The 12,885-nt window shown below is 38.2% G+C and overlaps 1 protein-coding gene across 1 annotated transcript in view; it reads left to right on the top strand.

Annotated features, from left to right (window-relative positions):
* Positions 1-6,839, top strand: part of LOC109398937 (heparan-sulfate 6-O-sulfotransferase 2) — a 69,854-nt gene extending 63,015 nt beyond the window's left edge. The window contains exon 5 of the mRNA XM_019671395.3: positions 6,033-6,839. Coding sequence (XP_019526940.2) covers positions 6,033-6,171 — 139 coding nt within the window. The 3' untranslated portion in view covers positions 6,172-6,839. The remainder of the gene's footprint in view (positions 1-6,032) is intronic.
* The last annotated feature ends 6,046 nt before the right edge of the window (positions 6,840-12,885 follow it).

Below are 12,885 nucleotides of genomic sequence, written 5' to 3'. Positions count from 1 at the left end.
ACAACACGTTGAAAAAATCTCGCTTTTTGTAATCAGCATAAGCGTGGTGCTGACGGTGACGGCCAACCGCGCAAGTTACGGAAGGTTAAGGACAAACGTCTTAAAATCCCTCCTAAACAGTACATCAAAACTTCTGACGCACAAATCTCAAGAAGCAAGCTTCAAACAACAGTGCATTTTATTATTCTGTTCTTGCTCACTTGTAATAAGCTTCAAATGAGAAGCTCAGGTGCGCTGGTTTTGCTTACGAAGAGATTTGTGCTTTAAAAATCGTGAGTAGGTACCAAAGTCGGCCATTGTGGCGGCCATTTTGGGATTCTAACAAGTCTGTCCTTGAAGCTTTTCCACTTTCGCAGCGGATCCACACCAAAACCACAGTCATCTATTTTTCTCGTGTTATCATAATTCAAATCACATTATGTGTGCATAACAGATTCTCGATAATGTGAGTTTGTATGTATACGTATGTATAATGTTGTCATAGGTTTAGTTATTTTTAAGCTTCAAACAAATGGAAAACGCAAAAATGTCCTAAATGTTATTTAGCCTTGGTTTTATCATTATCTTATATAGTCTATTTTAATAGAAATATTTTTTTGTGTGCTCAATGATCTAAAAACTCACTTTTATTGGCTTTTCGGACATCTTTGTGTTTTACAATACATTTAAAGCTTAAAAATAATTAAACCTGTGACTAAATTGCATCTATACTTCTCATGGCTTACTTGGCATCTTACAACGTAGTAATATATCTGCACAAATGTTATACTAATTCACACAAAACAGTAAACGATTTTAGCGTTGCGTAATAAATGGGTGCTACCTATAATGCAATTTGGCCAAAATAATTTATTGGACTTTTATGCGAATAACACAAGAAAAATATGCTACCGTTCAGAATATCGACCTTGTTCATGGAAATATTTTCTCTGAAGACACCTAGTGTGGATCTCGACATCTCGACGAGCTAGAGGCCTTTTCCGTGTATTTGTCTTGCCTCAGTGTGGGCCCCCTGAAACCATGTTCCCTTCTCATTTTTTATACTTTCGAACTGTCATAACTTTTGACTAACTAGATTTAGAAAAAAATATCGCGAAAAGAAATAATTAACTTTAATATGCAAAAATGGTCAACATGTCGATTTTTTAATGATTTTTACAATGACCACAACGACTATACTTTTTTATATTTGTAACGAAAGTTTAACTAATTTTACATAATATATCTCCAAGTCGCTTTTGAGCTGCATTTCTTGCAAATTTCATGTTTTGTGCTAATATACCTATGGAATGACCATGCGTCTCCATCAGTTTAATAAAAATGCCGTTCATTTTATTTTTTCATATTTGTTTATACAGTAATGGGCTACTGGATGAACTTTAGTTAGTAAACCAGCGAATTCGCTGGTATTCCTTGAATAATTGCTTTAGACATTCCTTCAGAATTTCCTCTTACATACCTCCAAAATTACCTTCTGATTTTCCTACGGAAGTTATTTCTCATAGTTCTCCTAGAGTTTTGTCTGAGATTCATTCAGGAGCTCGGTCTGGAATTTCTCCAGGAGTACCTTCGAAGATTGATCTAAGAGTTCTTTCTAAGATTTCTGCAGAGCTTTCTTCGAGGGACCCCCAAGAGTTCCTACTGAAATTATTCCAGCAGTTTCTTCTGGTATTCCTCTAGGAATTAAACATGGGAATCCAGAAGAAGTTTTTTGTTGGCTCCGTCAAGCAGTTCCTTAGGATTTCCTTTTTTGAGAATTCTTCCAGCAGTTCCTTCTGGTAATGCTTTAAAAGTTTTTTCTGTGACTTTTCAAGGAGTTCTTTCTGAGATTCCTGAAGGAGTCTTTCATGGATTCCTCCAGAAGCTCCTTTGAGGGTAGGGTAACCTAAGGTAGTACGCACCCCCGGGGCAAAACGCCCTCACGCTATTTCATTGTATAAGTGAAGTTCTGTTCGATACAAGCAAACTACCCAACTGGAAAATTATATCAAGTTTGTATCATACTGTGTTATGATGTTATAATATTTTTCTATAACTTATTATGTTATAAACTAGATGCAGGATGATGTTAAAATAACTAAAATTGTAACAAGAAGAACACTCACACTTAACTCAGATTGCCGGGATATCAGCATTTTTTCAAACTTCTGCCGAGATTCGCACAGCCGAGCAATCAGCAAACAATCATTTTGCCGGGCTCTCAGCAATTTTGACAGTGCATTGCTGATAGTCGGCAATCGTTTTGCTGAGAATCAGCTAACAAACGTCACTTTTTGCTGAGATACCAGTTAAAGATTTTGCTGAGCAGACGGCTGTGCGCGCTTTTGCCGAGCACGCGTATCTGTTTTGAGTGTGCTGGTCTAATCAAGATTATAACCTATTTTGTTATAATCATATCAAAATTATAACAAAATGTGATATGAATTTTAGCCTCAGGTTTATTCCTGTTCGGGTTTGTCACTGCGACCAGTTTTTAGATCTATTGTGACATTACCCGTATCCTTAGTGTAGTGCATGTCGCATTACTCAATTGCCATTGAGGGGCAATAAAGTATCGATTTTGATACAGTTTTTGTTTTGTTTTCTTAGAAAACAAAACAAGAGTACTGATATTGGCCATGCATCGGAAACCTAGCATCACCCTTGTGTTACTGCTAAATTCTCCCCAGGTTTAGGACCCGGGTTTTAACATTAGCAGCAATATCATTCCAATAATGGGACATGTGTTCAGTAATAAGGATTCTAGTATGTTCCTTGCGTACTAGCACTTTCCAGTCTTCGAAGAGTTAGTACATACATGGATCCCTAACCCAATTTGATTTCCTTTGCATTGAGTTTAGCCTCAGATGGTGAGGTTTTTAACTATATGCAAAGTAAAGTTGGTAAACTTAGTTTTATTCAAAGACTGGAAGTCATCACAACACCAGTAGCAAGGACTAAATACTATAATGCCTATAATTATCAGAACACATATTCCAAAATTGAAAAATAGGACGACACTAGATTTCGGTTTGGTAGATCTAACACCGCAACGCAACCCAAAAAGGCGATCTACCCACGCTACGGGCTCCGTTAAAGATCGAGCATGTTTTAAACCCCCTCAACCATTCATCCCTCAGCACGGGTCGCCTGACACCTTGGATTGGGGTTACCTGTTTGGTGGACTTTTACCCCCGGAACTAAGCCTATTCTAAGCCGGCAGCTACACGGACAAGCCTCAGGTTTACTAGTTTCTATCAAAATGTGATATAATTTTGTAACAATATTTTTCAAATGTCGATGATTCAAAACTAAATTATAATATAATGAGTTATCAAACAACATTTATAACATAATGTGATATAATTCAGTTATGGTATTTTGAAAACACCAGGGATGTGGAACATGGTTATATCTCAATGAGTTATAAATTTCATGATTTGTTAGGATTATGTTATATTTTTGTTACAATTTTCTATTCGGGTAGACGTAAAACTGAGCCGGACAAGCCCAAGAATGTAAAGAATATTCAAATGAAAAGCGTGGAAAACGATGGTTTTCCACATGTGGAAAGATTGTCTAATTTGAAGCGCACACAATTTAAGCAATTGCGCGCTGATTATATGGAATTCACCTATTAACTACCATCCGCCTCATACTCCTTCGGGGCTGTTCATAAACCACGTGGTCATGAGGGGGGGGGGGGGGGGGGGGGTGGGAGGTTTTGGCCTATGACCATTTTGTATGGACGAAAAAAAAAATTTGTATGGACTAATGACCACGCGGGGGGGGGGGGGGTTTGAAAAGTCCCAAAAAAATGACCACGTGGTTTATGGACAGCCCCTTCCATTTGCTGCCGTAAATAGTAAGATGGAGCCGCCTGGTATTTCATTAGAATTGAAAGCGGAAAGCGCCAGAGGTCGTATTGTCCCACCTCAAGGTGCGTTTTGCCCCCAACAGTTTTTCAGCACCTAAAACGTAACACTTTTTTAAATTGCTGGGGGAACAAAGCCCAAAATGCTAAGATGGGGTAAAATGGCCCAACTCATAAAATCATTCCTCATTGTGATTTGACCATTACTATATGTGAAGGGTGTCAAGATACGTTTACATAAAACATTCTTCTAGAAGCTAGGCCGCCAAACCCATGGAAAATCTATCGATTTCCCAATGAAAACAGGCAATTTCCGGTTTTTCGTGCTTGCAATTAAGGTTTTCTGGTGATTTTATTACCAGCCAAGTGTTTTCAAGCAGATTTAGACACACATGGAGGCGCATGGTTGTTGATGTCTACGCTTTTCATGTTTGGGGTCATACCAAATATGATGACCATCGATTAGCGGGGAGAAGAGTGACACTCCATGTATTAAGCATACGAAAAAAGCGGAACAGTGGAGCAAAGGGAGTCAGAAATGCCCGAAAAATGATGGACGTAATTTTTTAACGTTTTCATGAAGTGGAATCTTATCCCATGGCAGATGGCCTTTCTGCACCATTTCCGTTTTACGAACCAGTTTTTGAAATCGCAAAAAATCTATGAAAATGCAGTAGTTTAGCGAATATTTTTGCTGAAGTATCGAGCAAATATTGTTTAGTTGCTATTACCACTTTGAAAGCCTAGTAAATGAGGCTATTTATCATTAAAAACGACGAAAGTTTGAAAAATGGCATCTTACCCCACGTTCCCCTAATTTGATTCGGTAAAATTGATATCACGCGGACTAAAAGTTGGCGTCTCTTAGTCAAATAAGTAAACTAACTTTCAAAACGCAAAACACCCATAAATTCATCTTAATCTTAGCTATAGGGCCACGTTTGCTTAGGGGGTGCATATTACCCACCTTCCCCTATCCTCAGGAGTTCTTTTACGAATAGCTCCTGAAGTCCCTTGGAAAATCTTGGAGGAATCCCGGAATCGACAGTGATGGAATTTTTGCTGCAACCTTTAAATAACTAGGATTTTGGCTAGTATAATAAGTCATCAATCATCATCTATGCACATGTTTACATAACTTTTCAGATTCAAACAAGTACAAAGACACTTTTTGTATAGAAATAGCATTTTTTTCTAGGTCTTCATTATATTTTGAATCTTTGATGATAATTTATAATACAAGCCAACATTCTAGTTATATTAAAGTTGCAGCCAAAATTCCATCACAATTAAATCGCGATAAACAGAAATTGATCCCTGAACATCATTATTTTGAAAGGAAATCGGCTCTGTCTTTAAACTGCAGTGTATTGTGGTCAACACGAATATAAATAGGATAACCGGTTTTAGAGTTTTGTTTAGAATGCTATTGAACCTTCTAATTGCTGCAGTAAATCTCTATCAAAGCTCAAACAAAACCAACCAGCAATAAAATGTTTGCTTTAGGTGGAATGCTCTGAAACCTTTTGAAATAAAAGATGCAGTAAGTTACATAATGATCTTTTTTGAAAACGAGTCGTATATTTATCCAACAAGGCTTGTCACATAAATAATTATTATACAATTCCTATGATAAGGAACACCTTTATTAAAACGATGTACATATACCGCATTAAGTTCACCACTTGATTAACGCACTAGTTTTTACAGGTGCAAAACCGTGAATAAAAGTGCGCGGTTGCATCAAATCAACTCGGTGTCTTCACATAACTTATTCAGCATAGTTCGAAGAAATCGTAAGCCGAAGACGTCGACTTGGTTTGATGGAATCGCGTATTTTTATTTACGGTTTTGCATTTAGGCGCTGTCCATAAACTACGTAGACTGATTTTGAGTCATCTCAGACCCCTCCCCCTCCCCGTCTGTAGACTTTTGTTCATACAAAATTTTCGAAACGTGTACGGTGCGTAGACTTTGATCAGACGCCCCCGTCCCCCCTAAGATTCTACGTAGTTTATGGACAGACCCTTATGAAAGCTAAGTGTTCAGTATAGTGGTGAACTAAATGTGTAATGCTTAGTCAACAGAAATATTTATGTATAGAATTTCAAAAATATCAATAAAATACCTTCCAATTATCTTCCAACTGATTGTTTCCCTTCTCTCTTCTTCTTTCCAGATTCGAAAGACTTAAAGCCAAAGATAATGATTTTAATGTAAGATTCGCGCATTTAGGTAACCTAGGCATAAAAAATGGCGTTACCGAGTTCAACTGGGACAGCAACATTGACGATGCGCCCAGCAGTGAACACCACTGATACACAGGGGAAAGGACTCGTACCGAAGTGACAGTCCCGCACAATCCTTCGTACAACTACAACATAATGATGATTCCGAAATCGTTGCCATTTCGTCGTCCCTCGGGACGTCCCGCCGCGTCACCATCGTCGCCGTCTTCATTGTCATTCACTATTAATAAGATCACTTCCCCCCGCGTCATCGATGTACCCGCCGAAAGTCGCCTGCCGGCATCCGTGGGCGCAACCTCATTACCCTATTTCAACTACAACAACAACAACAACAGCAGTCGCAACACCAAACTATTCGCTTCCACTAGTCCGATTGAACGGAAGCTTCACAGACGGCGCCGGCCACAGGATCACCGGGGACGGCCATTCAAACTCACCAAGCAACAGATTACAATGCAAACGCTACGTGATAGCCCCCCACAGAGGGGTCGGAGGACTAACGGCAGCCAGCAGCAGCAACAGCGGCAGCAGTATAGCAGCAACCAGTGATGCTGAATAGTCATAGAGCTCCGGGTGTTGTTTGCATACTGATTTTTAGCATTTTAGTACTGACGCAGAATGTGAATATTTTATCTAATAACACACACACACACAAACAAAACAATTGTTTTATAGTAGTCTTAAACAATAAGGATAAACTTGAATACACCCAAACGGAAAAAGTGTATGAAAATGAAGCTTCCGACGGTTTTTGATTTGATGAAAGAACTGCCCGCCCACCCATTTAACTCCTTTTGGTTTAAACTAGGGAACTTAGGCATCAACCTAAATACCACGCGCCTCCATTTTCTATCGTTGCATCTGTAAAAAAAATCGATGGAGTCCCACGATATTGTATTTCTATCTCAAAGTAAATAATGCCCATATTAATTTTGTCTCACCCCAAAAGGCGTTTGGCTTACTAGAAAATTCCAGCACTCAATAAGAAACACTTTTTTGAATCACTCATTGAAAAAAGTAGTTTTGATTTGACGCGAGTAAAAGTTGGAGTTTTTCGGTTCTTTCAGGAGTGAACGACGACTGTGGAACCTCCTAAGCTAGACTAGATCAAGAAAGCCTTTAGAGGGCTGAAGAAAAACACGGCTACTAGGAAGGACGAACTCCCGACAGAGCTTCTCAATCACGGTAGTGAGCAGTTGTATGTCAACTCTTACACCGTGTTATATTGAAGTTATGGGAAGAGGAAGAACTTCCTGATAGTTCGTTGGAGGACTACTTACTTTCAGTCCTGAGCACCCATGGTGGTGCAGTGTGCTGAATTGAAAGATCTCCATCCTGGGCGATTGACAGCCATCATCTTGACCTGTGGCCAGGTCAAATTTCTGCGCCACCATGAGCTTCTGGGTTTGCCTCTGCTGTGATGTCCTGCTGGGTTCCAATCAAACGCTTATCTGTAGATTTCGTTCCTGCCCCTGCGTAGAGTGTGGCCGACCCACCTCCACTTTTGCACCCGAATTTCTGATGCTCTCGGTTTTTGATGACATCGACGATGGAGCATCGACATTGGAGATCCAATTGTGAGGACGCCATGCACGAATTATATACCGCAGGCATCTATTGATGAAGATCTGCAGCCGTTGAGTGTTGTCCGCTGATACACACCACGATTCACTAGTGTACAGCAGCACAGATTTCACGTTCGAGTAGAAAATTCGGATTTTTGTGCGTCGACTAATCTGATTGTTTTTTCCATACATTTCTTAAGCTCGCAAAGGCAGCCCTCGCCTTCTTGATCCGTGCACCTATGTCGATCTTGCTGCCATAATCGGCCGCCATTTGGCTACCAAGATAATGGAAGCTTTTAACATTCTCCACTGCTTGCCCAGTCACTGTGAAGCTGAAAGGTTTGACCGTGTTCACATCCTACCATTTGGCCTTGTTAACGTTGATGGTGAGACCTGCCGCCGAGGAGCGATCGGCAAGATCATGGAGCTTGCTCTGCACATCAGAGCGCCGTTGTGCTAGGAGAGCAACGTCATCAGCCAGTTCGAAGTCATTAAGGTGCTCCATGGTCATATGCTGCCACAGCATCCCACGATTTGATTCACGACCAATCGTACCTACCAGGATCTTGTCGATTACGATGAAGAACAGTAGCGGAGATAGGATACATTCTTGCCTCACTCCAGCAACGACCCAGATGATATCGGACTAGACACCATACCGTTGTGCAGTACTCTGCATGGAAATGCCTTGTACTGTGCTTCAATGAGGCCGATGATTTTCTCAGGGACACTCTTGCGTCTGAGGGCTCCCGACTTGTTTTAATGATTGAGACGGTCGAAAGCTTTTTCGTAATCAGTGAACACCAAGTATAGAGATTCTTGAAACTCATTGATTTGCTACAAGATGATAGGGAGCGTGACAATATGGTCCACACAGGATTGTCCGGAACGGAATCCTGCTTACTGCCGCTGGAGAGTTGCGTCAATCTTCTTCTGTATTCGGTTAAGGATCACTTTGCAGAGAACATTGTGAACGATGCATAGCAACATGATACCCCGTCAATTATCGCATACCCGACTAGATGGACATTACAAAATTATAACAAGTTGTGTTATTTTGTTACAATAAATTGTTATAACAAGGGCTGTTATAAAACATGTACCGTTAGTAGTTAAAATAACAAAAATTCTAGCAAGGTTCCCACAAAAAAAGAACAAAAATGTAATAACTTTTGTTATGATCATAACAAAAATATTATAAAACTTGTTCCATAAAATATGATAGAATTTAACAAAAGTATAACAAATTGTGTTATAATTCCTTGGCAACCTTTTAGGGTACAAACTAATTTTTTATACTCATTTTTTGGGTAAATATTTTTAAGTGTGTTATTCTTTTTTTAGAAAGAGTAGGTGACATAAAAAAAAGTTTCCAGTACGTTATAAAACTTTCGGATCTGAACGGGATTTGAACCAAGACACCTACCATCGGTAGCAATCTGACGCCTCTGCCAATGATGCCATCACAACACTTAAAGAGGGCGGTGATAGAAGCTTTACTGGTTCTACGTATTGCCAGTTTCCTCATTCAAATCCTTGTTTGTCAGACGCACACGAGCGGGGTAGTATGACATCACATTGAACTCGTTGACGTATAATAGACTTGATTTGTCGTTAGTGATTTTGTTTTAATCTATCACAATTATATCATATGCAGATATGATAACAGCTGTAGATATAATTTAGTTATATTCCAATTTTTTTTCAATTTAAGCAATGGAATAGAATCTATCACATAAGGGGTCATCCATTAGGCTTATCGTCACGTTTGGAGGAGGCAGGGAGGGTTGAAAATTTCCAATTTTACCGTGACGTACTTAATAGATGCTCCCTAAGGTCAAAGCAAAATAGTAGAATAAACAAATTCCATGTTATAATTATTTAGTTCCACTTTTGCTTTCTCCATATTCAATAACATTTACTACTTGGTATACCTTTTGCAGAAAATAAAACAGCAGCACTTTTTTGGTATTTATTGTAATCGATCTAATGTTTTCGCGTGTAAACATACGTCATTTGTGTAAAATTCAACTCAAAAGTATTGGAAGGCATCCAGAACGTAGTTCCATGTAACGGAAACGTTGTTCGTCCGGTCGCAAATTGCAGCACATGCAATATCCGTCGTTTAGGAAGACTTTGGGTTCTATCGACAGGTTTGTTATCTTCGTCTTGAGGATTTTATCGACCAAATTGAGAGATTTTCGATATCGATCGATATCGATATGCATTGAATCGATGGCGCTATCGTCATATAAAGCACTATAAAGGAAATCCCAATCTGGTTGATACGGATGCTCACGCAGATATCGCTTGTTTAAAACAATAATCAAACTGAGAATTTACTTTTTCCAAAGTTATATTTCTTTGTTCTTACTTAGAGTTTATCGATAAAAACAGCCCATTATCATCATTTCAAGTTAGAAACTTCATTTGTTTTTTCAAAATGAAGTTCACAATCTTCCAATAACTTTCAAACCGTTCGTCCAATCAAGTGGGTGATTGTTTTTGGGATATACAAATGCGTTTAACATAACATAACGTTATTGATGAAGCATCGAATAACTTATGAAAATAACGCATTTTCTTACATATTGAGAGACTCATGAAGTTAAATTTCGAATATCTCGGAAACGGTTACTTTCAAAAAGGTTATTACAGTAGACGTTCGGTCAGTGTAAGCGGTTTAACTGCAATGCTTTTTAACTGCAAGTCCGGTAAGTGCAAAATTTACAGTTATCGCACCACCAAATGTCAAAATGGTGCGCCATGTTTCCCCAATGAACAGACGGATGAAGTTCACGTTCATTTAACGTCAATTGATGGTTTATTGATACTGTCAGGCATTCCAGTTATCGGATTTTTGTTCGCTAAGTGAAACGTAAACATGTTGCAGCAATCGAACGTCTACTGTATCTTTGACATCTTACAAAAATTTTAAAACGGTCTGATAAAAAGTTCCAAACCTGAAAAATCACGTTGTTTACCCGACTGTCTATCGCGTAAGAATACAAAACAAAGGTTAACAGAGAAAAAAGAAAAGCTAATGATCTGACGAAGGGGGCATTTGTCGATGCTTACTTGTTTTGTTTCACAAGACATTACAATTGTGCCATAGAACTAATCCAACATCATTTAGAAAATACTGTGCTGTTGCGTAAACAGGTTCTTCGCCACAGCTTCCAACAGAAAGAATGTTCTTTAAAACGCTACAAATACAGCACAGTACCAAAACGTAGTCTATAAAAGCAGGTGTTTTGTTGGTGAGAATTCTTATTCGATTGGCACATCAACTATACCGGTTTTGGATTAGAGTGCTATAGAAGAACCAAAAAAAAAAAAAATAGAGAAAAGATAGCTGTGAAGTAGGGGAAATTACCTATTCTCGGCCGTTTTGTTCTCTTCGTCTTTGGGGGTTTTCTGAAACCTTTTGAACTCAGAGTTGGTCTCAAATCCTTCCCAACTAAGCTGCATGATATGGCCAAGTTTCAGGCAATTTGGCTGACAAAAACCCCCCATGACGAAGAGAACAAACCTGCCGATAATACCCATTGTCACCCTATTTGATTTCCAGATATATTCCAGATTACAGTTTGTATTGATACTAATGTTTACATCCGACAAGCCATGATGATCTCCCAACAGTTTTTTTTATTAGGGTAAGAAATCAAACTTTGAACTAGTCAAATTGTAATCTTAATTTGAACCATTTCGAAATTCATTAGAACAACGTACTTTTTAGGCAAATATTGTCCCGAAAAAGATGTTAAACAGCTTTCCGTAACATAACCTGATAACATGGACTTTAAAAGCATTGAAAAAAGCGTTTTTGTCATGGAAAACAGGCAATTGAAAAATCACTGTGATTTCACCTATTTCCCCCCAGAGAAAGCCCATTTTCGGTGCACCCGTACAGCTCATGCATTGCATCACACGCAATAAGTGAATACGTCAAATGAAAGCTTATTTATCGTAGAATCGACCAACCGAATAATATTCCGCATTATTTGTCATAAAATTATTAAATTTAAGTGATTCTTACTTGGAGAATGTTATCTTAAGTTGAACCATTTGTAATCTAAATTTGAACTAGTAAACGGGGGTGAGTTTCTAGTGTTGGCCTGTAGATTGCGCTAGTGGTTGCTTTGTTTACTCTTGGGGGATGAAAAATTCCAAATTTAGTTTCCAAATTCCTAAAGAATTTCGAACATTCTGAGGTGAGATTCCACTGCCTAATGAAATATAGGTATGCGAATTAGCAGATTCATGTGATTTTTAATTGTTTAGCATAGAATTGGCTGTTTTGTGAGTTGCTCGAGCTGCTGCCGCCAGTAGTTCAAATTAAGATTAAAATTGGTTCAAATTATGATTACGATGGTTCAAATTAAGATTAAAATCATTGTTGATGAAAAATCGAATATTTCAATGAAATTCGGTGCAAATACAAACTTTTTACCATTTAACAGAAAGCTTATACCCGTGGCTTTCATGTACATACGATTTTGCCGTAGTAAATTATTTCCATGTGGGAGAAACAATCACTTAAAATTTGCACTGCTTCAGAAAGCCGCAATATGGTTCAAAGTTTGATTACCTACCCTACACTTGCAGATATCGCATAACGATAGTCGCTTCAAATCACTGCTGGTTTGGGAAGAATTTGGCAGATTATAACCAAATGATAACAAGTTGTTCTCTTGCATTTTTTTTAACAAATATAACGCCGTCCCCACATTACGCGTCTCTCAAGGGAGAGGGGAAAGGACAACCGAGCGCTACTCCATACAAAAATTCTAGGACTTTCATACAAAAAAGCGTAATGGAAGAGGAGGGGTGTTTCAACTTGACGATTTTGGCATTGCGTTCTAAATGAATGCTATAAGTTTTGTTTTATGGCTTTTGGCTCGAGTGGTCAATATTACAAAAATGATCAAGCTATTTCGCGTCAATACAAAAAAAAAACAACAAATTATGAAATTATTTTGTTACAAAAAATGTAGCAAATATTACAATAAATGTGTTACGAAATTTTGTTTAAGGCAATTATTTTAATATGCATAGTGTAACAAATGCCGTTATATATCTGTTTGAATAAATAATACAAGTTTTGTTATAGTTTTGTTTTAAAAATAATACAAATTTTGTTACAATTTTGCTATGGTTATTCACATATATGAATCCTTACAACAAAATTATATCAAATTGTATTATTTCTAACAAC

Source organism: Aedes albopictus, chromosome 3 (genome assembly GCF_035046485.1).
Source record: "Aedes albopictus strain Foshan chromosome 3, AalbF5, whole genome shotgun sequence".
Lineage (NCBI taxonomy): Eukaryota > Metazoa > Arthropoda > Insecta > Diptera > Culicidae > Aedes > Aedes albopictus.
This window is presented reverse-complemented; position numbering and strand designations above follow the sequence as displayed.